The sequence below is a fragment of the Nerophis lumbriciformis genome, linkage group LG15, assembly GCF_033978685.3.
Source record: "Nerophis lumbriciformis linkage group LG15, RoL_Nlum_v2.1, whole genome shotgun sequence".
Taxonomy (NCBI): domain Eukaryota; kingdom Metazoa; phylum Chordata; class Actinopteri; order Syngnathiformes; family Syngnathidae; genus Nerophis; species Nerophis lumbriciformis.
The window spans coordinates 5,668,023-5,692,784 of NC_084562.2; the positions used below are offsets into that span (position 1 = coordinate 5,668,023).

At 39.6% G+C, this 24,762-nt stretch overlaps 1 protein-coding gene across 2 annotated transcripts in view; it reads left to right on the forward strand.

Annotated features, from left to right (window-relative positions):
• The window catches only part of LOC133615989 (diacylglycerol lipase-alpha-like), a 91,388-nt gene that overhangs the window by 60,626 nt on the left and 6,000 nt on the right, over positions 1-24,762 (forward strand). For both annotated transcript variants that reach the window (XM_061974941.2, XM_061974942.2), the window contains exons 9-19: positions 2,188-2,312; positions 2,589-2,739; positions 9,258-9,341; positions 9,752-9,829; positions 9,935-10,015; positions 10,120-10,262; positions 14,041-14,109; positions 14,200-14,272; positions 16,087-16,295; positions 16,729-16,855; positions 24,426-24,592. In XM_061974941.2, coding sequence (XP_061830925.1) covers positions 2,188-2,312; positions 2,589-2,739; positions 9,258-9,341; positions 9,752-9,829; positions 9,935-10,015; positions 10,120-10,262; positions 14,041-14,109; positions 14,200-14,272; positions 16,087-16,295; positions 16,729-16,855; positions 24,426-24,592 — 1,307 coding nt within the window. The remainder of the gene's footprint in view (positions 1-2,187; positions 2,313-2,588; positions 2,740-9,257; positions 9,342-9,751; positions 9,830-9,934; positions 10,016-10,119; positions 10,263-14,040; positions 14,110-14,199; positions 14,273-16,086; positions 16,296-16,728; positions 16,856-24,425; positions 24,593-24,762) is intronic.

Genomic DNA, 24,762 nt, shown 5'->3' on the forward strand with positions numbered 1-24,762 from the left:
AACACACAAAAGTACCGGAAAATTGTACCAATTATTATCCGTATCAAAGCCCAGGTACCGGGAATTGGTACTAAATAGGTTAAAATGTTACAGGTAGCCATCCTTAATCTGCTTATGGCCAATTATGTCGTCATTGGTGCCATAACAAAATCAAGGTTCAATACCCATCCCTACTCGTACGAAGCTTAGTGCCTCATCAGCAGGTTGCAACCTCGACTTAGACAAACTTTATTTATCCACAAGGGAAATGTTTTAATTGCAGTAGCTCAATTCCAAGAAAAATAACCACCGTGTTTTTCGGATTGTACGTCGCTCCGGACTATACGTTGCACTGGCCGAAAATACATAATAAAGAAGGAAAAAAATCATATATACGTCGCACTAGAGTATAAGTCGCATTTTTGGGGGAAATGTATTTGATAAAATCCATCACCAAGAATAGACATTTGAAAGGCAATTTAACATAAATAAAGAATAGTGAACAACAGGCTGAATAAGTGTACGTTATATGACACATAAATAACCAACTGAGAATGTGCCTGGTGTGTTAACGTAACATTATGGTAAGAGTCATTCAAATAACTATAACATATAGAACATGCTATACGTTTACCAAACAATCTGTCACTCCTGATCGCTAAATCCGATGAAATCTTCTTCCTCCTTATCGCTCCTGGTATGTCCTTTCTTTCTGCTGCTCGATCGCCGTTTTCTGCTGCATATTTCACTACGTCCAGCTTGTAATCTGCAGTATATGATTTCCTTTTCGGTGCCATTTTTGTTCAACCCTTCTCAGTTTTTATAAGTTACCGCCAATGTTCAAATGATCCATTTTAATATCTACGGCAGTAGCATATAGCATATAGCAGTTAGCATCCCATGACCCACAATGCACTTCTGCCATGACCCTCCCCCGCCGAATTCCTATTGGTTGACGTGTCTATGACGATTGCTGACATGTGCTTCGTCTCTTCCGTGAATTAGATAAATAATATTATTTGATATTTTACGGTAATGTGTTAATAATTTCACACATAAGTCGCTCCGGAGTATAAATCGCACCCCCGGCCAAACTATGAAAAAAACTGCGATTTATAATCCGAAAAATACGTTACTAAAAGTACTATCCATCCATCCATCCATTAAAAGTACTATCCATCCATCCATTTCCTACCGCTTGTCCCGTTCGGGGTCGCGGGGGTGCTGGAGCCTATCTTAGCTGCATTCGGGCGGAAGGTGGGGTACACCCTGGACAAGTCGCCACTTCATCACAGGGCCAACACAGATAGACAGACAACATTCACACTCACATTCCCACACTAGGGCCAATTTAGTGTTGCCAATCAACCTATCCCCAGGTGCATGTCTTTGGACGTGGGAGGAAGCCGGAGTACCCGGAGGGAACCCACGCAGTCACGGGGAGAACATGCAAACTCCACACAGTTTGCATGTTCTATTCCTATGAAAGAGGAAAAATAAACAATACATATTTTATAAAAGCAACAAAATATGCTAGGAATACAATCAAATGGAATATACAGGATTTGAATAAATACAAATAGATTGCAAGAGTCACATAAATGGACTTGTTGGAAAAGAGCAAGTTGTGCAAAAAGTAAATAAATGATAAATGGGTTGTACTTGTATAGCGCTTTTCTACCTTCAAGGTACTCAAAGCGCTTTGACACTACTTCCACATTTATCCATTCACACACACATTCACACACTGATGGAGGGAGCTGCCATGCAAGGCGCTAACCAGCACCCATCAGGAGCAAGGGTGAAGTGTCTTGCTCAGGACACAACGGACATGACGAGGTTGGTACTAGGTGGGGATTGAACCAGGGACCCTCGGGTCGCGCACGGCCATTTTCCCACTGCGCCACGCCGTACTGACACATTGGACAATTTAAAAAGTTGAGAGAAGGTCAAATGAAGTTCACTTGTAAAGATTACAGTGCATTTTAGCTTCATCCTGAAATTTAATCCAAAAGCTCAATACCCTGAACTTTTCATGAGTAGTGTGTTTACAGTGTATTGTAAATGGATTATACTGTAGGTAATTGATTTCTAAAATGAAAATCCTTGACTCTGAAAGCATATTTTTTTTCCAGCTTTATTTATGTGAGCTGCAGTAGTTGACTGTGCTGAATGCAATCATGTGTTTTCTGTCTTCTCCTACCCCAGACCGAGATGGCCATGTACAAGGATGTGTGCGACTACATGTTGTTCGCTCTCGCTGCGTACGGCTGGCCCATGTATCTGATGAGGAAGCCAGCCTGCGGACTGTGCCGCCTCGTTAGCACCTGCCCGTAAGCCCTCAACCATATAGTCACTCGCTTTTGATCAATTTGTGTCTCCGGGGCACTTCAGCGAGCATCATATGTTGCATGCGTCAACACTTGCTAAACGGTAATCCACCGAGGCGGTTGTACCCGACTCAAAGCGAGATTGTATTAAGCACATACTTACACAGATTAACTGTAATGGGATTTTGTATTTTACATATGTTAAATGTCAGTTTCTTTCTTTTTTTTTCTTTTTTTTTTTTTTAAACCACTGTGTGTGTTTTTCCTTTTCTCTCCCAGCTGCACGTCCGTGTCCGGCTCGCGTTTGTCCCAGTCAGTGACAGTGGAGGAGGACAATTGTTGTAGTTGTAACGTTTTGGCCATACGCAGATATTTCCTGGACGAGGAGCGCAAGCAAGTTCACATTGTCTACACGTCCTGTCATGATGCTGTGAGTATTCCAACGTCATCGTCAAAGCATTTGCGGTTGTTTGCGGTACTTCCTCATACAAAGTCTAATTATTGTGGGGCACTCCTGAGGTTTGTAAAAAGGAAGCACACAATCATTAGTGGCAATACACGATCAATTAAAGGGAACCCGCAGGGATCCATCGGGATCAATTAAAGGGAACCCTCAAATATGTTTTCTTTATATACTATGATAGAAGACAATATTATATTTATGAATGTAATATTAAAGTTTATTACAGTGCATCCGAAAAGTATTCACAGCGCTTCACTTTTTCCCCATTTTATGTTACAGCCTTATTTTAAAATGGAATAAATTTGTTTTGTCCTCAAAATTCTATAGACAATACATCATGTTGACAATGTGAAGTTATTTTTTGCAAAATTATTGAAAGGCTCCAGCAACCCCTGCGACCCAAAGAGGGACAAGCAGTAGAAAATGGATGGATGGATGGATGGATTATAAAAAACAAAAAAAAATAGATAAGTATTCACAGCCTTTGCTCAATACTTTGTTGATGCACTTTTGGCAGCACGGTGGTGGCAGCATCATGATGTTGGGACGTTTTTCAGCAGCAGGAACTGGGAGACTAGTCAGGATAGAGGGAAAGATGAATGCAGCAATGTACAGAGACATCCTGGATAACAACTGCTTGGTACTCAGCATCAAGGGTTGGAATTGGGGGTTAAATCACCAAATGATTCCCAAGCGCGGCGCATGCTGCTGCTCACTGCTCACCTCACCTCCCAGAGGGTGAACATGGGGATGGTTCAAATGCAGAGGACACATTTCACCACACCCAGTGTGTGTGTGACAATCGTTGGGACTTTAACTTTAACTTAACTTCCCACCCAACCTGATGGAGCTTGAGAGGTGCTACAAAAAGGAATGGGCGAAACTTCCCAAATATATGTGTGCCAAGCTTGTGGCATCATATTCAAAAACACTCGAGACTGTAATTTCTGCCAAAGGTGCATCAACAAAGTATTGAGCAAAGGCTGTGAATGCTTATGTACATGTGATTTTTGTATTTTTTTTAAATAAATTTACCAAATTAAAAAAACAACATTGTCATATTGTCTGTAGAATGTTGAGAAAAATATGAATGTATTCCATTTTGGAATAAGGCTGTAACATAACAAAATGTAGAAAAAGTGAAGCTCTGTGAATACTTTCCGGATGGACTGTATATGTTTCATTGTAATGGGGTCACTGAGAAACATGTACTCGGCAAACAAATGGTTCTTTTTAAGCAGTTCCCTTTTACTTCCCTTGTTGCCTTAAAGTGATGATAAATGACGGTTACGCGACTTCAATTGCGCTGCAATCAGTAGTGCAAAAAGTGATTATGCACTATGGGCCCTATTCTCCCGTTTGAGCTGAAGTCTTTTTTACGCGCCTGAAGGTACACACATTTCCTTTATTCGTATTATCTCATCCAGCCTGCGGCCAAAGTGCTTAGGTCTGGAATGAAGGCGGGTTCATTAATAATGAGGCGGACTTTGCCAAGACGCTTTTTTTTCTTGGTTGTGTAAAAGTTGTGGAGAATGGAGTTTTATTACTGCAACACTTGTGAATGTCATTGAGATCCAGAAAAAAGATAACACTTTAGATTTGAAAAGGCCGTTTCAATCCAAGCAGTTCTCACGTGTGTGTGTGTGTGTGTGTGTGTGTGTGTGTGTGTGTGTGTGTGTGTGTGTGTGTGTGTGTGTGTGTGTGTGTGTGTGTGTGTGTGTGTGTGTGTGTGTGTGTGTGTGTGTGTGTGTGTGTGTGTGTGTGTGTGTGTGTGTGTGTGTGTGTGTGTGTGTGTGTGTGTGTGTGTGTTGTCATAGTGATGTAGTGTGTGTATACACAGGCAAAACAGCATGTTCTTACTGGCTGGATGTTAATTCTAATCTGTAAATGAAACTGTTTCACTTATTATAACCACCTAATGTTGTCTGTGATGTTAAGCGTTCTGTTTAGTACAAATATTTGTGAACCTGTGACTCATCAGGATGGTCTTTTTGCTGTTTAAGTGTATTTGAATGTGTGTTTTTGTGTTTTTGTGAGGAGCAGCGTGATAGTTGAGTTTGATATTAGCTGTCAAAACCTCATCGAAACAATACATAGATGATACATTATTTATGTATTTTCTATTAAACAGTCACATTGTTCGGTCCAGATGTATTGAACGTTCGATATACACGACCAATGTACGAGCAGTTCCCTTCCACTGTAGACGCAATCACATAACATCTTTGAAATATTAAAGTGAAAATGAAAATACACCTTCATCACTTTAGCCATTTGTGCTTAAGAAACTTCTCTATAACTATAGCTCCAGACTTCTTCTGTTTGTTTAAAGGGTAACATTATCACAATTTCAAAAGGGTTAAAACCATTAAAAATCAGTTCCCAGTGGCTTATTTTATTTTTCGAAGTTTTTTTCAAAAGTTTACCCATCACGCAATATCCCTAAAAAAAGCTTCAAAGTGCCTGATTTTAACCATCGTTATATACATCCGTCCATTTTCCTGTGACGTCACATAGTGACGCCAACACAAACAAACATGGCGCATAGAACAGCAAGCTATAGCGACATTAGCTCGGATTCAGACTCGGATTTCAGCGGCTTAAGCGATTCAACAGATTACGCATGTATTGAAACGGATGGTTGTAGTGTGGAGGCATTTAGCGAAAACGAAATTGAAGAAGAAACTGAAGCTATTGAGCCATATCGGTTTGAACCGTATGCAAGCGAAACCGACGAAAACGACACGGCACCCAGCGACACGGGAGAAAGCGAGGATTTCGTTTTTGCTACCTGCCTCCACACTACAACCATCCGTTTCAATACATTCGTAATCTGTTGAATCGCTTAAGCCGCTGAAATCTGAGTCTGAATCCGAGCTAATGTCGCTATAGCTTGCTGTTCTTTCCGCCATGTTTGTTTGTGTTGGCTTCACTATGTGACGTCACAGGAAAATGGATGGGTGGTTAAAATCAGGCACTTTGAAGCTTTTTTTAGGGATATTGCGTGATGAGTAAAATTTTGAAAAAAACTTCGAAAAATATAATAATGGGGGTCTGGTGGCAGATTTCTTTGACTTTATCGTTGGAAATGCATCTGCTTTGAGTGTCGCAGGATATCCACACATTCTTGCCATCTCTGTCGTAGCATAGCTTTCGTCGGTAAAGTGTGCGGAACAAACGTCCAATTTCTTGTCACTTTCGCATCTTTGGGCCACTGGTGCAACTTGAATCCGTCCCTGTTCGTGTTGTTACACCCTCCGACAACACACTGACGAGGCATGACGTCTCCAAGGTACGGAAAACAGTCGAAAAAACGGAAAATAACAGAGCTGATTTGATTCGGTGTTTGTAATGTGTTTGAGAAAATGGCGGATTGCTTCCCGATGTGACGTCACGTTGTGACGTCATCGCTCCAAGAGCGAATAATAGAAAGGCGTTTAATTCGCCAAAATTCACCCATTTAGAGTTCGGAAATCGGTTAAAAAAATATATGGTCTTTTTTCTGCAACATCAAGGTATATATTGACGCTTACATAGGTCTGGTGATAATGTTCCCCTTTAAGATTGTCATTACTGCCACAAGTGTTGGAAAAGTGTATTACAACGGAGTACCGCTACGGACCATACAGACCACAGCTGAGAAACAGATATTTTTGGGTTGCCCTCTAGGGCAGACCTGGGCAAATTTAAGCGGCCAGTTAAGCTTTTCAATCTGGCCCGCCGGACGTTCCCAAATAATTTTTTTAGATCTTTAATATGGAAACTGTAGCTGCCATTATGATGTGCAGTGATGTTTTCAAATTACCGGAAGTCTTGAACTATACAAAGTATTTCAATGGTTTGAATCTGCACTTTTGCATGATATACTAGTTACTATGGTAATATAATTAGTTACTATGGTAATCTAATTAGTTACTATGGTAATATAAGTCACAGACGAGGCACCAAGCAGTGTGGGTCGGGAGCGTTTCCACAGAGTGTTTCCATAGCGGCCAGCCTGAAATGCGGGTGTCAGGGAGAGACGCGGAAGAAGATTTTTACAACAAAGTTCTAAACCTTAGTGATACATCAGATGTATCAGATTGTAGGTGGGGTTTTTTTTACCCTTCGCGTTCATATTTTGCTGTGTTTGTTGCGTTTCTCTTGATTGTAAAATATGTCGATCGAGAGGAGGTATGACATACATATTTTGTCAATATTCAGTGTTTTATTGTTCATAGTTAATATTGTAAATCCTGCATTCTTTATTTATGTACATTCTGGGTGTCTCATTCAGTAAAAAAAATTTAAAATTCCATTCCTTTTTTTTTAAGGTGGTCTGTCATAGCGTTTTTAGCATTCAATCAGACATTATTGTGAGATGTTGTATTAGTGTTGCTAAAAATAGATATAGAGACATTTTTTTCTCAAAATGTATCCCCCCCCCGAGTTAAAATTATTGCCCAGGCCTGCTCTAGGGGTTGCTCTCCGCCCAACTATGGTTAGGAAACACTGACTTAGAGGATTGTAAAATTCCCCATATCAACTCGGAGCAACGGAATTAAACTTGAAAAATTCTCTGGCATGGTTTTATATTTTAAGATTACTGATTCGCTCACTTTGCTGTCAATCAAAAAGAGATTCCGCCTCAGACAGATCATTCAATGATTATGCTGAAGCCCAGTGTCCAGGCCAGCTGAAGCCAAGCCTACTTTCTATTCGCTTCCAGAAACGCCAAGCATCGGATGGACAGGACAAAGTCATGCATTTATCCAATGACTATCTAGTTTGGCAGTAGTTGAAACAACCCACTCTATGCTCCCCCATTGAAGTCAATGGACGCTCAGCTTCAACACTGCTTAAGGCACAGTGAAGAAAGTCATGTCATTGTAGCACATAATTAGCCAAAAGTAAATAATTCACCACTTATTTCATTTTACATTTTAGTCTTAGAGCAATCGCCACTGAAATCTAATGTATTCTATCTTATAAGGCAAACTTTTCTGTTCAAGTCCAAGTATAGCAAACATCATAAAGTTAAAAAACAGGGTCGCAGATTGATGAGGTAAATGTTTCCAATGTTCTGCTGACTCAATAACCGCGACGTTCCAAACCTCCTCTGGCATGAACACTTACACTAAAGCTGTGCACCAGAAGCTTAATGGCAGATGTTTCCATGGCCGAGCAGCTGTATGAAATCCTTCCATCACCAAGCGCAATGAAAATAATTGGCTGGAATAATGTAACCTTTTCTAACTTTTACCATAATGAAAACATGTTCTGTGGCGTAGGAAATAACACGTCTAATTTGCATAATTAGCCATGAGGCATGTGCATCAAAACATGAAGAGCAAAAAAAGTCTGTTAAAACAGCAGAAACATTAATTGATAACTGTAAAATAACAATGGGTTCATGATGTGTCATTAAAAGGAACACCTCTCTGTTATGACAGCGGAACTGTCACTATCTGCCATGATTTGGTTTGGATTTACCGCAGGATGCAAATACATTGCTGCGTGTAGGATCAATAAAGTCTTTATTAATAAATAATCAGTTCAATATACAAAAAAGGGGTACTCGCTGCAAGTTGAGCAGAGCTGTACATAAGGATGGGTGTCGCTTGTATTTTAACCGATACTCTTACCAAATCTGTACTTTTAAAAACGATGCTGGTGTTTCGATGCTTTATAATTCTATAACATTTGGTGACTTCAAGTTACTAGTTGTTCAAATACATTAGTAATATAAATACAATCACAATTGAGTAATACATTCAAAAATATGGAATACATTCCACAACAACTTGCAGCAATACAGAACATAGCAAACGTGCAAAAAACGGCTCACTTGTGTAGTAATGTCTGACATTCACAATTCCGGGAGTTTGTGAATGCATCTCGCTCGCCATAACCGTCTTTGGTGCATAATGAGGAAGTGCTGTATTGTTGTTGGTTACTGACGGGAAGAGTCGCTACATTGGTTTTTCTTCCCTTTTTAAAAAAATAAAAAACGTTTGCATTGCCGATCCCTTCTGCTGCTTCTTCTTATTCTCTGGCAGACCAGGTGAGATATGTGAGAAACCGAGTTGGAACGACCAGCTTCATTCTTGTAACTGTTTGATGTTTCACTACTTTTTACACAACTTTCTCTAACAAGGAACTGAAGGGCAAAGTTGTGTGTAAGTAGTGAAACATTGAACAGTTGTACATTTAAAAAAAGCTACAATTAGCGTGAGATTTTAGTGCATTTTAGGTTTATGCTGGTATTTCACCCAAAAGCCATATATCCCTTTTCGTGAGTAGTGTAATCACCTTGCCAAGTTTTGGTAGGGAGTACATTTGATTATGATTTGTTTGATTGTAATCCTTTTTATTTCCAAATGTTACATTCACATTGATATCCAGTGGACGCGAGTTTAGGTGCAAGCATTCACGGTTGTCTCTTCCCCACCCCCTGTTTATCCTTGTCCATTTAATTAGCGGTCTTCTATCCATTTTTCATTTAGGTTTACGAGACCCCATTTTTTGTGGCAGTGGATCATGAGAAGAAAAAGGTGGTCATCAGTATCAGAGGAACCCTATCTCTAAAGGTGAACGTCAACTTCTCACTAAGAATTGCTAAAGCTTACAAACTTGTTTGCCTCATCGTGTGGCCTAAAGCAGTGTTCAGATAACTCTCATTGTTTCTGCTCGGCACCTAAGCAGTCAGAGTCAAATATAAATGTCCTTTCCATTGTTTACATAACACTGAAGGAAACTCGTGCTGCAAAAACTGGGATTGACCCATCTGAGATGACTCATGACTGCGTCACAAGTCAAACCTCTCATCCCACAGCCTCTAATTCTATGCCAATCACAACATATTCTTTTTTAGTTAAGCATGGAATGCATAAACATGATGAAAGGGTTACATTTTTTTCTGACTAAATCAACTCTTTGACACTTTTTATTCTCTGCTTTTGGCTGATTTTTCTTTTATATGTCTTGCGTGTGGGATCAGGATGCTTTGACTGATCTGACGGGGGATTCTGAGCGTTTGCCGGTGGAGGGACAACAAGGGACCTGGCTTGGTCACAAGGTGAGAGCTAAATCACCCACTTTCTAATATGACTTGAATTGCCTGAGCTTATTAGAGCAGACTTCTGTTGTGCCGCACTTAACCCTTTTGTCTCTCTCCTCTCAGGGGATGGTTTACTCAGCAGAGTACATCAAGAAGAAACTGGAGCAGGAGATGATATTGTCACAAGCCTTTGGGAGAGACTTGGTACATGATTACTTTCTTGTGCAATAGCATCTTACTGCAGCTTACAAAGAATGATTATTCCAGAAATAGTGTGCCAGTGTGATGACTCAGGCTGTCTCTCACAGAACAAGGGCACCATGCATTACGGGCTGGTGATTGTTGGCCATTCTCTTGGTGCCGGAACTGCTGCTATTCTCTCCTTCATGCTGAGACCCCAGTATCCCACACTTCACTGCTACTCTTACTCCCCACCTGGTGGCCTTCTGAGGTAAGTTTACCAAGCATTTCCCAAAAATTTATGAAAACGATCTGTTTAGTATCTGAATGCTTTACTGTAAACAGAACAGTATCAGTATGGGCTGAATTCCGTAAAAAAATGTGAGTGGACAATGCTGATTAATGCATTTTAATGACGATCACAAAAAATTATCCCCTCTGGCTGACACTTGATGCATTTTTGGTAAGCGACTAATTGTGTATGTCCACACACAGTCCGCAGCCGCGCCCCTAAGTTAATATTGCATTTCCTACAAGTACCATTATCACTGGAGGACAAGGCTAAATATGTTAAGCTTGGTATGTACTCTCGCGTCCCTTCTGACGATGTCTTGATTCGTTTTTAAACGATGCAACTTCCTGTGGACCATAACATTTTTTGTAAAAGAATAAATAAAAGTTAATATTTAGCAAGGAAGGACAGCCAGCAAATGCTACTTCACCAGTGTTGAAGACACTTTATATGAATCTAAAATTTTATTTATTAAATACGCAATCCAATCAATGAGCATGACACTTTGCTTGATAAAAAAATATTTTACAGTTAATTTTATTGCGCATGTATGCATTTTATTTCTTAGATAAGCAAGTGACACTGATTCGGTAGAGTGGCCCATGTATTTGTGTACAAAGACCCACTGTATGTGATTGTTCCGCTTATCTGTGTCACTGTACAGTAGATACTGTATGTTTGCTGAGTCACATGTCTGCAGGGCACCTACTTTATATCATTACTGTGTATTCTATTCTGTGAGCTCACGCTTGACAAACGTTTCTTTTGGATTTGTGCGGACTAAGCAGATGTGCATTAAAGTTGCTTCCTCTTTTCGGGAAGAGTTTCTGCTCTTCTGTACTTTTTGTTGAATACTTACCTTGTGCATTGAGTTACTTCCATTAATGAAGTAATGTTTGTGTGCAACTTCCTGGATCCAGTTTTTGATACATTGGCTTGGGATGAACGGTTTATAAGAGCAATTCTGCATGTGTCTTGTTTGGATCATGGGTGCAGATGGCCTTCGGGACGGGAGGCGTGATACCAATCCGTTCTTTTCACTTTTCCTACATAAGATGACACATTTTTTTAATTGATTTTCATTCTAGTGTGTTCAAAATGTACACAGATGTCGGAATTTTATTCAGGGTCCTTAAAGAGGAACTGATAGCTGCACCTACTGCAATCACTTTCTACAACTGCTACTATGGGGGAATATAGAACAATTCAATGAACAATGTAATTTTACAACATTCTGTTTGTGGACAAGGAGAGATACAGCCACCAAAGCATGTTCAATCGCTTTATATACTAAATGCTAATAACATGTATTCAATAGGACGTGCATTCACTCCCACTGAGGCACGTACTGCCAATGCTAGCACAGCTATTGCTTCACTTCTTTTGCTGACGTCGCATGTCACTTGGAAACAAGCGCCACTTTTTAAAGGGGTAATATTATTTGAAAACACTTTCTTGTGGTCTACATAACATGTAATGGTGGTTCTTTTGTCAACATTTCAAAAAACCCAAGTCCAGTGAAGTTGGCACGTTGTGTAAATCGTAAATAAAAACAGAATACAATAATTTGCAAATCCTTTTCAACCTATATTCAATTGAATAAACAGCAAAGACAAGTTACTTAACGTTCGAAGTGGAAAACTTAATTTTTTGCAAATATTAGCTCATTTGCGCGACCCCGAAAGGGACAAGCGGTAGAAAATGGATGGATGGATAGATGGAATTTGATGCCTGCAACATGTTTCAAAAAAGCTGGCACAAGTGGCAAAAAAGACTGAGAAAGTTGAGGAATGCTCATCAAACACTTATTTGGAAAATCCCAAAGGTGAACAGGCTAATTGGCAACCGGTGGGTGCCATGATTGGGTATAAAAGCAGCTTCCATGAATTACTTAGTCATTCACAAACAAGGATTGGGCGAGGGTCACCACTTTGTGAACAAATGCTTGAGCAAATTGTCGAACAGTTTAAGAACAACATTTCTCAATGAACTGTTGCAAGGAATTTAGGGATTTCACCATCTACGGTCCGTAATATCATCAAAAGGTTCAGAGAATCTGGACAAATCACTGCACGTAACGTTGAATGCCCGTGACCTTGGATCCTTCAGGCGGTACTTCATCAAAAAGCGACATCAGTGTGTAAAGGATATCACCACATGGGCTCAGTAACACTTCAGAAAACCACTGTCAGTAACTACAGTTCGTCACTACATCTGTAAGTCCACGTTAAAAATCTACTATGCAGAGCTAAAGCCATTTATCAACAACACCCAGAAACGCCGCAGGCTTCGCTGGGAACCGAGCTCATCTAAGATGAACTGACGCAAAGTGTAAAAGTGTTCTGTGGTCTGACGAGTCCACATTTCAAATTGTTTTTGGAAACTGTGGACGTCATGTCCTCCGGAACAAGACGGAAAAGAACCGTCCGGATTGTTCTTGGCGCAATTTCAAAAGCCAGCATTTGTGAGGTTTATTAGTGCCCAAGCCATGGGTAACTTACACATCTGTGAAGGCACCATTAATGCTGAAAGGTATATACAGGTTTTGGAGCAACATATGTTGCCAACCAAGCAATGTTATCATGCAATGCCAAGCCACGTGTTACAACAGCGGGGCTTCATTTTAAGAGTGCAGGTACTAGACTGGCCTGCCTGTAGTCCAGACCTGTCTCCCATTGGAAATGTGTGGCACATTATGAAGCGTAAAATACGACAACGGAGACCCCAGACTGTTGAACAACTTAAGCTGTACATCAAGCAAGAATGGGAAAGAATTCCACCTGAAAAGCTTAAAAAATTGGTCTCCTCAGTTCCCAAACGTTTACTGAGTGTTGTTAAAAGGAAAGGCCATATAACACAGTGGTAAAAATGCCCCTGTGCCAATTTTGTTGCACTGTGTTGCTGCCATTAAATTCTAAGTTAATGGTTATTTGCAAAAAAAACAAGTTTCTCAGTTTGAACATTAAATATCTTGTCTTTGCAGTCTATTCAATTGAATATAAGTTGAAAAGGATTTTAAAATCATTATTCTGTTGTTTTTTACGATTTACACAACGTGCCAACTTCACTGGTTTTGGGTTTTGTACATAGACTACGTTCTATGGACCATTTTCAAGCCGCTTTCTGACCGTCTCCTCAGGATGCGCCGATTTGTGGGCGGTCTTATTTACATGACTCAACTTCGACAGTGTCTTCTCACAGTCAGCCATGTTGTAGTCCTGAGTGCTTCTCATATGGAGTTTTTACTAACCGATTTTGTTTAAATTAAGTTGATATCATTTGCGGACAGCTTGGTCCCCCGAATTCAAAAATCGTGTTTGGTTTAGACCATATGTTTTTTCCTTTTTCTTTGTGTTCCCAATCAGTTTGGAGTGTGTATCTGTGAAACACAACTGATGAATAGTAATGGTTGATTTTTGGGATGTATGGTATTCTGAGGTCTTAAAAAGAACAAGAATGTACACCGAACCGAACACCACGTCACAAAATTTGAGGGGTGGAGGTTTAAAAGTAAAACCTGTTTGAACAGAACAGTGTGGGCAGGGCCACAAGTCAAACCAAAGTGTTAGCCTCATATTATTTAGCAACAATTAATTTTTTCCACATCTTACTGTATTATACATTTAGCCCTTAAAGAGAGTTTGGATTAGGGATCAGATATTTGAACCAGTTAAGGTTCTACATTGTATTCAGCTTGCACTTCCACACTTTTACTTCATGTGATGTATACTAATGTCTCCATCTTCTGTTCAACCAGCGAGGATGCCATGGAGTACTCCAAAGAGTTTGTCACCTCTGTGGTACTCGGAAAAGATCTGGTGCCAAGGTATCTTTATCACTTTGTACATAGTAGGAACAGTCCTTAGCATTATGGATTTATCACATACGTACTTTATCTATTACTGGTGTCTTTTAGACTGGGCTTATCGCAACTGGAGGGGTTCCGTCGCCACCTTCTAGAAGTCCTACAGAAAAGTAACAAGCCAAAGGTACGCTGCTGAAAACTCTTCTCTGTATACATACACACTTACAAAGTTGGAATGAGAGTAAAAAATCACAAATGAAATTTGCGTTGCAACACACATGTAAGGAAAATTAATAAGAAATCCAGAGAGATTGGAAGAGTAACAGAAAGGTGTAGGTTACTGTAGGGATGTAAATATAAACATTATTGATTACCGCAATAAAATTTACGACTGTTAGTATTACCGTTTTAAATTACAATGATCGAAAAATTGTCATTGATAATCTCACTTTTATAAACTCACAGACTGACTAGCGCTTCTGTAGCTCGCTAGCTTAAATGCTAACATGAATACAAAAGAGACATTAACATCTTTCCCCATTAAGAAACTACGCCAACTTGTACTGTATGAACACATTTCTTTCTGAACAACTAAGATATTCAATTGTGCACATCATATCTACAGGCTGTGCTCTGTTAGAACAGAGTGATCGATCTATACTCTCAGAGGAATACAAGACTGAGGTGTTTTTACGGCGCGTTCAAGGACCGCTTACAGAGTAGGACGCCACAATATATTTTAGTTATTAAAAAAGAACAACTTTATCAAAAGATATCAGTGTATGTGTAAGTACTTTTTGAGCACATTCAACAATACCGCGATAATGATAACTGATCATTTTGGTCACAATAACCGAGATATGGAATTTTTATATTGTTAAATGCCTAGATTACTGCATGCTTTAATGGACAATTGGACATATCAAGTGGAGATGCAATGATTAAATCTATTAATTTGATTGGTATTTTGTTCCTTTTATGATTGGTAATAGAGTTCAATTAAAAAACATTTTTTAAATCTTGTATATTTCTAGTAAGTAAATTTAACGAGAATGCCAGGAACTTAAAATAAACGTGCATGGAAGCGGTGTACCTACGGTGATGTAGGTCACGCTTTGGGTGAGGTGGCCTGTGTATTTGTGTGGCGGAAACAGTGGAGCGCGGACAGAGATAGCTCAAAGAAGAGGGAGAAAGAGAGCAAAGGGCCCAAAGAAAGCGAGAGAAGGTGTCAAAAGTTTTGCAATCATTTAAAAGTGAAAAAATTGCACTGTCAAACAGCGCTAGCATTTCACAATAGCACTATATTAATGATGCAGAATTACCAGAAATCATCCTATTCCTAATAATAGCAGAAAACAAGTAGAAACAAGGTATATTATTTTGGTGGATAATGCCATCTTGTATGTTTGACTTGAATTACTAATGTTTTATTCTAATATCTTAGTATCTACTAAAAATAAAACATCACTCCTCTAATTAGTACCTTATTTATATGTGTTAAATACATTGCCACTAAGTTTATCATAGTCTTTTTGTATAATTTAGTTCCCTATGTATTATTTATTACCTGGTTTTAGGCTACACAGTTTTTATTTACTTTACTTTTTAACTTAAAAAAATATAAGTAATATGTAGTGATGCTCCCTTAGTAAAATGACTATTTAAATTTGTAAGAATAGAGATCAAGAGAAAAATCCTTGGTTTTTATTCAAATATTTTTCCTATAAGAGGCTTTTCATATAAGACGCATTGAGGCTATAAAATGTTTAATTCGATTACTCGGTTACTCAAACAAATTAATCGATTACTCAATTACTAAAATAATTGATAGCTGTAGCCCTGATATTAAATTAAGGTCACCTGTAAGTGTATTTTAGCTTCATCTTGAAATTTCCCCCCGAAAGCTGAACATCCCCTATTTTTTTGTTAGTGTAGTGTTCAGAAGCTTCTTCATGAAACAGTCTTACACAAAGTATTAAATATGTTTTGATCCAACAGTGGAGGATCATTGTGGGAGGCACCAAATGCATCCCAAAATCGGAGCTTCCACTTGAGGAGGATGATCCTCCGACTCAGCAAGCAGCACCCCCCAGCAGTCGCCTGTGGCTCCACCCAAGTGACCTCAGCATCGCCCTCTCCGCCTCGACTCCCCTCTACCCTCCTGGCCGAATCATCCATGTGGTTCACAACCATCCTCCAGAAACCTGGTGAGAGCGCTGATTTCCGGGCTCCCCTTTATTGTGTGTGCAAAATTCGATGCCACCCACTGGTTTTCCAATCCCTTCCTCTGCAGTTGCTTGAAAAGGACCGTTTCAAGCTGTTTACCGTTAAAATGGCAATCAAACAATCCAATGTGCGTCCAAGCAGACATAAAGATTTTTGCTGCTAATGCTCTTGTCTAATTTATGCCATTTCATTTGACACATTTAGCTATCATTTTGTTCCCACTGTTGTTTTTTTAGCTAATGTGTCTAGTTTGTCACATTGTCGTGTCATTGTTTTCAGTAATGCCTCCCACATGTTTGCTTGGCTGTCAAAAGAAAAGATGATGAGGGGAGGTGTTGAGTCAATGTGTTTTTACTTTGTCGGTCTTATTGATTGACAGGCATTTTCTCTCTCTCTTTCTCTCTCCCCATATAGCTTTGGTCAGGAAGAGCCAACATACTCGGCTCTTTGGGGGGACAACAAGGCTTTCAATGAGGTCATCATATCACCTGCCATGCTTAATGAGCACATGCCTCTCATGGTGATGGAGGGCCTCAACAAGGTTTGTCTTAGTCGTGTGCATGCTGTTGATTCTCCTCTCTTCACTGACGCGGTGCTGGGATTTTCTTGTCGTTATAATCATATTATCGAATACAAATCTCCATTAATTGTATGTACTGTATTTATTATTAATGGAATAATACCACTGTTACTACCCATCTAGAGCCAGGGATGTCAAAACAAATACCTCCCAAACTTATTTTTGTAAATTCCCACTGGGCAAACAAAAAAATCTATTTGTGAACAATTATGGCAATTCACTATATAAACAATATCAAAAAAATACAATTATGGCAATTCACTATATAAACAATATCAAAAAAATAATGTAATTTCCCATATTCAAAAATGAAGGCTATAGTCAATCTACTTAATCTTCTTACACCAAGACCCATCCTTTGTCCGTTTCTTAAACAACATAATATTGACGATATTAACAATACAGCAATACACAGATATTTGTAAAAAAAAAAAATACATGCAACATACAGTAGAACCTTGATTTACGAACTTAAGTGGTTTTGAACTGGGTTTGTAAATATAAACATTTGTGTATTATAGCAAAGTTCTCCATAGGAAACAATTTAAACATGAACATTGGGTTCCAGCCCTGACAAAAGTCTACATTTTAGTCAAAGTTTGTATACTTTGAACACAATATAAAGCGCTGTACCGTACTGTATATAAAACAAACGTAACAAGGGAGTGTTTTTTATTTTTTTGTTCAGTAACAAAGCCAAAACAACAACTAGCTGAACCATCATACTCATTTGTAGCCACCCTGCCGACACGCACACACACTGTCATTAGCCCTGTGGTTTATTCACAGTTTGAAATCACAAAACTCCTTAACTTTGACAGCCAGGTCACTGATTAGAAACAAAAAAAAATCCACTTAACCTTGTTGGTTAATATTCTTTGCGTGCAGCGTAAGGGAGAGGTATCTGAGAAAGGCAGTGTCGACAACACTGTAGATAGTTACTGAATGTTTCATGTCGTGTCCATTGCTTTCTTTGGACTGGTATTGAGCTAGCGAAACAAGAAACATGTTTTAAAAAGGCTAATAACGCTTCAAACGCACACAAAGTTGCACAGTAGCTAGCAGTAGCACTGTGCTGACTGAGCAGTGAGCACCAGAGACAGAGAGTGATCAGCCGGCAACATTGGATGTTCATACACTGAGACAAGGTTCATACACCTAAGCATGTTTTTAGTTAGTAAAACAAAGAGTTCCTACAATTAAGGCTTCGTAAATCAAGCTTCCACTGTATTGATCTTATGCTAGTATCGATTTGTTACTGATACCGTATTTTTCGGACTACAAGTCGCGGTTTTTTTCATGGTTTGGCTGGGCTCCAGTGCGATTTATATATGTTTTTTTACTTAATTTTTGGCAGGTGCGACTTATACTCCGGTGCGACTTATACTCCGAAAAATACAGTACTATTATTGGTATTGACATTTGGATCAGTTGGTTCACTCGTATTGCCTCATGCAGTAAGAAACTTTCACTTATGAAAACAAATGAGGCCCAGGAATGATAATATTCCAATGTAGTAGAGCAGTAAAACATATCCCAGCAGTAAGGAATAATGATTATTTGTTTTTGTTCCAGGGTTCCCCTATAGTTTTAAAGTATGATTTACCTGTAACCCACTGTGGTGACGGTGGTAGAGTGGGACCTCGATTTTCGTACTTAATTGGTTCTTGAACATGGTTCGTAAACCAAAAAGTTTGTATAGTGAAGCAGAGTTCCCCATAAGAATCAATGTAAACATCAATAATTGGTTCTAGCCTCGACAAAAGTCGTTATTTTAGTAAAAAACTGCACAATTTGAAGAGACTATAATGTATATACATCCTGTGTACCGTATGTTTCGGATTATAAATCGCTCCGGAGCATACGTCGCACCGGCCGAAAATGCATAATTAAGAAGGAAAAAAAAGTCGCATTTTTGGGGGAAATTTATTTGATAAAATCCAACACCAAGAATAGACATTTGAAAGGCAATTTAAAATAAATAAAGAATAGTGAACAACAGGCTGAATAAGTGTACGTTATATGAGGCATAAATAACCAACTGAGAACGTGCCTGGTATGTTAACGTAACATATTACGATAAGAGTCATTCATATAACTATAACATGTAGAACATGCTATACGTTTACCAAACAATCTGTCACTCCTGATCGCTAAATCCGATGAAATCTTCTCCCTCGGTGTCGCTCCTGGTATGCGCCGCTCCCTTTCTTTTCGCTGCTCGATCGCCGTTTTCTGCTGCATATTTCACTACATCTGACTTGTAATCTGCAGTATATGATTTTCTTTTCGGTGCCATCCTTCTCAGTTTTTATAAGTTACCGCCAATGTTGAAATAATCCATTTTAATAGCTACGGATGTAGCAGTAGTTAGCATCCCATGACCCACAATGCACTTCTGCCATGACGCACAATGCACTTCTGCCATGACCCGCCCCCGCCGAATTCTTATTGGTTGACGTGTGTGAAGATTGCTGACGTGTGTGTGACGATTGCAGACATTTGCTTCTTCTCTTACGCGAATGAGATAAATAATATTATTTGATATTTTACGGTAATGTGTTAATAATTTCACACATAAGTCGCTCCGGAGTATATGTCGCACCCCTGGCCAAACAATGAAAAAAACTGCGATTTATAATCCGAAAAATACGGTACATGCTGTATGTAAAACCAACATAAAGGGGTAATAGCTCAACAATCTATTTTTTATCCAATCAGCACAACAACATTACAGCAAGCTTAAATGTCAACACACACACACACATAAAAGTCTCGGTGGTGCGCTCCAAAACTTAAAACCACCATGTTGCTACAATACAAAAAAAAAATTAAGTTACCTTTTTATCTGTGAATATTTTTGGCATTGTTGAAGACTCTGGGAGTTTTGGAGTAATAAACTAGCAGTGGCCTCACCTTACAGTCACCGCTACTGTTAGCACAAACTAGCAGTGTGACGGGATCCCTCATAAGCTTGTGTCCGGGTAATGCCTTCTCTTTTGCTGTAATAATGATCCGCTGTGGCATCTTTTTTGGTCTCATCACAATGAAAGACTTGCTGCGGAAAAAATCCCCCTTTCGCTGATAAAATCATGGCAGTGCTTGATAAACTCTTCCACTCGCCATAGCTTTGTTGAAGCTTGCAGAAAAGCACATGCTCTTTCTCTTAGTGAAGATATTTAACCCCCTAGGCAAAGTCCGCAAACATAAAGGTTATTTGATTTTATAATGGTTGCAAATGTGGACTTGCTTATTGAAGTGAAGGAGCTGCGAGCCCAAGCTAACTTGCCAAAACGCTAAGTCAGAGCAGTTGCCTAGCAACCCGAAGCTATACAGCGAGAGTTTGGACACATTTAAAGCGTTTTTGATCACACCAAGTGATCTTTAAGACAGGCTGACACAGCTCGGACAGGCGAAAGCTACAATTGTGGAAATCAACTCGTCAGAAGTGCCGCTCATCGTCTAAGCTCTTCCAAGTGGCTACGCCCGTATGGAGAGGATGTAAACAGGATGTGATGTAGGAGGCCCCGCCTCTTCAAAATGGCACACAAAATGAATGAACAAAGCGTTGGTACATCGAGACATGGTTCTGTCACAAAGGCATATTTGGCGCGATGTAAACGTTCGTAAACCGATAAGTTTGCAAATGTGGGCTTTCGTAAATCAAGGTTCCACTGTATATGTGCATTTTAGTCACTTGCAAATGTGATCAGAAGTTAAGGCCAAACCAAAAAATTTACAAGTTGGCCAAAATCCATGTAATTTTTACAATTATCAAACATAGTTAAACTCATAAATGCTGGGCCCCCCTTGAATATTTCTCTAACCTTTTCACACAGCACGACACAAATGTGTAATATGAGGTCATGTCTGAAACCTGTCATTTAATCTTCTTCACCTGTGTCTACTACCAAAGCATGGGGACTCTTCCTTTTCTCCGGATTGATTTGTTGTGGCATCGTCTGATGGTGTTTTTCTGGTATCAGGGTGTCTACGCGTGTGGTTGCATGGGACTAATCCACTTGGGGAGTACGGTACTGCGGCGTACGGTACTGGTGCTGATCTGGGTGACACTTAAGCTTCCTTGGCATTTATGGGCCGCTCGTTAAAATATGCATCTTCCTGAAGAAGTGTAACACTGTGTGATTGAGTGCGATACCTCTGGTATGTCCGCAGGTGCTGGAACCATTTTGTCCTCGGTCTGAGCGGTTAACTCTGGGAGTGGAGGCGCTTGAGGTCAATCAGTCCAGCAGCGACACCACTGTACACATAATCTCAAATAACAATTTCCCCTCAGATACGTCCACCCCTAACTCCGAAGACATGTACTGCAACGCCTCCCTTGCAGAGACAGAACTAGTCTCTATCCCGCTGACTACTATCAGTTCATCTTTTTCAGATGCCGACTCCGTAAATCCTTGTGACCCCCAATCGGGAAGTCCTTCTGTTGCAGGCGAATCACATATTCTGCCACCGCTAGAGACCCAAACAGACTCACCTGACACCATCCTTTGCGTAGATGCGATTCCCGCTCCTTCTGAATTTGTACCCAGTGAGAACAGAATTTCAGTTAAGTTGGGAACGTCTCTTAGCCCCACACTACAAGAAGAAATTCCTAGTTGGTAACTATTAAGACTGCCAGTCCAATGATCAGTGTGCATGTAAGTACCTACAAAGGAGCACAAATGTATTGAAACATGGTTACCATATTACTGGGACCATTCAGCTCCTCCTCAAATACTGTGAAATTCTCCAGCCAGGTCACATTTTCTTCCTCCCATTGAAGGGATCTAAAACATTCTCCGAGCCGTCTTGACTGTAAAAGCCTTCATTGTGGCTCTTTGCACAAAGAAAGTGGTAGCTGGAGGCGACAACAAGTCCAGGCAAGCTCCCCCACAGGACGTAAAGACTTCCCTAACTGCATTCCACAGAGCAAAATGACTTTTATATTGTGGTTATGAATATGAGCCTATAGGCTATATAAAGGGGGCTTGATCCTACATTCTCTATTTTTCAAACTTCTGTATGTTTAAAATGTTGTACTTTTGTTCATAAGTTGGTGTGTTTTTAACTTATTTCTGCTTTCATTTGTGTGCCACTCCTTAATATCATGAATGAACTAGTATGAGAAATTCATGATTATCACGAGAATTTCAAGGAAAGTCCATATATGGCTGCCAGAAAGTTTCTTTTGGATGTAAGAATTATGTACCTAAACCGGAGTAATATAGCAATGGCAAAATGTGTTTTTTGGGGAGCTAGAAACCTACTTCTGGTCACTGCTCTTTTGCTTTTGCCACATCAGCTGTTTTTGAACAAATCACAGTTAGGTTCCAAAATATTCATCCAATCATGTCCAATAATCAATTAATATTACTGTTTGATGATAACCATTATTTAAGAATACAACCGTGAGAGGAACAAGAGAAAAATAATGTATTTTTATCCAGTATACAACTTGAGATTAATGTAGTGTTTTATTAAAAGGAACTTAAGATAGTCCCCCACTGGGATCCAATATCATTTCAAAAGCCCCTGAAAAGAGCAAGACAGGACCACTTTAAGGTAATGAACTTAATGGGCCTTCCCTTTTCCCGTTTGTCTTGTGTCTTGTTGTTTTCCTTGCCTTGGCACATTTTGGCCAAGTGCCACAGCGGGAACTCCCCCAACTTCTCCTGCTTTCACGTTTTCTTTGTGTTCACAAAGCTCCCATGGTGACGACTTCCACACTGACTTTGCCTTCTCTCTCTCCACTGGGATGTAATTCCGTGAAGTCCATTATCTATTGCTTGGTCCTGAAACATTTTCGGCCTTTCCCCTTCAGGGAGCTGTCTGTTTGCCAGCAGTAGCAGCAATCGGAGTAACTGGAAAAGGACATGTATTCATATAATTGGCCATGAAATTACCTCCATATTTGTATGACTTCCGACAGTGGCTGCCTGTTTTTACGAAGCATAAAAAAAAGGGGTGACGTTCTGTTCCGCCGTGCGTGTGTTAATAATTCTGTCATATAAATGATTAAAACACACATGGCTGAAGGCATTGCAGTATAAGAGCGCAGCTTCAATCCATCTGCTTTGTTATTTTGCTTTTTATAATTTTGTCAAATATTAGCGATAGGTTTTCATGTGCCTACCCCGCCCACCTGTGTCAAATCATGCATACATATGAAGTGTACATCATTGAACATGTTAAGTCTTACGGTAATTCTTTGTTTTTTTACCATCATTTGCCCGAATCATGTATTTTAACTCATTAAAGCGAACCACATCTAATTTATGTACTCATGTGTTTATTATGTGAGTTTCCATCACTCTCACCATTCTATATTCCTCTGCTTAAAATACAAATGTACTGGTTATGCTGGTGTACTTGAGTCATATGTGCCGCTATTCCCTTAAATACTGTAAGACTTCCCCAGGCACCCGTGACTCCGCTGTGGGTGTTAAATGTCAATTGAAGTAGGTGTAAGCTCACTTTGACCTCAACCACTATGTACTATCATAGATGTTATATCTGCTGTTAAATATAGATGTAGCTGCAAACGGTCTTGGAGGGTATTTATCACTATTTCCTTCATTGTGTGTTTTTTCAAATACTAATAACTAGCGCAGGGGTCACCAACCTTTTTGAAACCAAGATCTACTTCTTGGGTACTGATTAATGCGAAGGGCTACCAGTTTGATACACACTTAAATAAATTGCCAGAAATAGCCAATTTGCTCAGTTTACCTTTAACTCTATGTTATTATTAATAATTAATGATATTTATCTTTGTGGAAACACTGATCATCTTAATGATTTCTCACAATAAATATATATAGAAACAGATAAATATCAATATTCAACACTTTATTTTTATATTTTCTCTAAGTGCACATTTTTCAAATTGAACATTTTCAAATGATCACTTCTAAGGCAGTCTTGTGAAATCACAATATCCCATTTTAACTAGCTAGCCACTAACATTTTTTAACAAATCATGAATTACTTTGCACCATGTTTGTACAAATAATAACTCATGTAAAATACAAAAGTCAACTCTCAAATTTTTAAATAAATCATGTCACACTTTGAACTGGACACCAAATCTGTTATCTGTTTCTTTGTCAGTTAGTGAAGACCAAGTCTTTAAAATGTTTTCTTGGATTTTCAAATTCTATTTGAGTTTTGTCTCTCTTAGAATTAAAAATGTCGAGCAAAGCGAGATCAGCTTGCTAGTAAATAAATACAATTTAAAAAATAGAGGCAGCTCACTGGTAAGTGCTGCTATTTGAGCTATTTATAGAACAGGCCAGCGGGCTACTCATCTGGTCCTTATGGGCGACCTGGTACCCGCGGGCACCGTGTTGGTGACCCCTGGACTAGCGTATCTTAAGAGAGCTTTTAAACTTGCAACCAGGCTTAGATCTGTTCTGTAAGTCACAACATTTTTGGAATTTGATGGGATGGATTACGTATAACTGATTGATCAAGTTACAGTATGCCCGCCATGCCTCAAGTCATGTTTTGCTGCGTCTGTTTGGGACAGGTGCTAGAGAACTACAACAAGGGAAAAACAGCGTTGCTGTCCGCAGCCAAGATCATGGTGAGCCCGACAGAAGTGGACTTGAACCCAGAGAGCGTGTTCATGGCTGCGTCCAACACGGCCCAGCAGCCGACGCCTACAGCCCACCATCGCAGGAACAACAGTGTTCGGTCAGTATTGGGCAACACATGCATGAATGCCACTTTACATCAGGGGTGTCCAATTTCTTCCCACCGAGGGCCAAACAGTGAAAAATGGAAGCACACGAGGGTCTCTTATACGACATGTATGTTCTTAATTACCGTATTTTTCGGAGTACAAATCGCTCCGGAGTATAAGT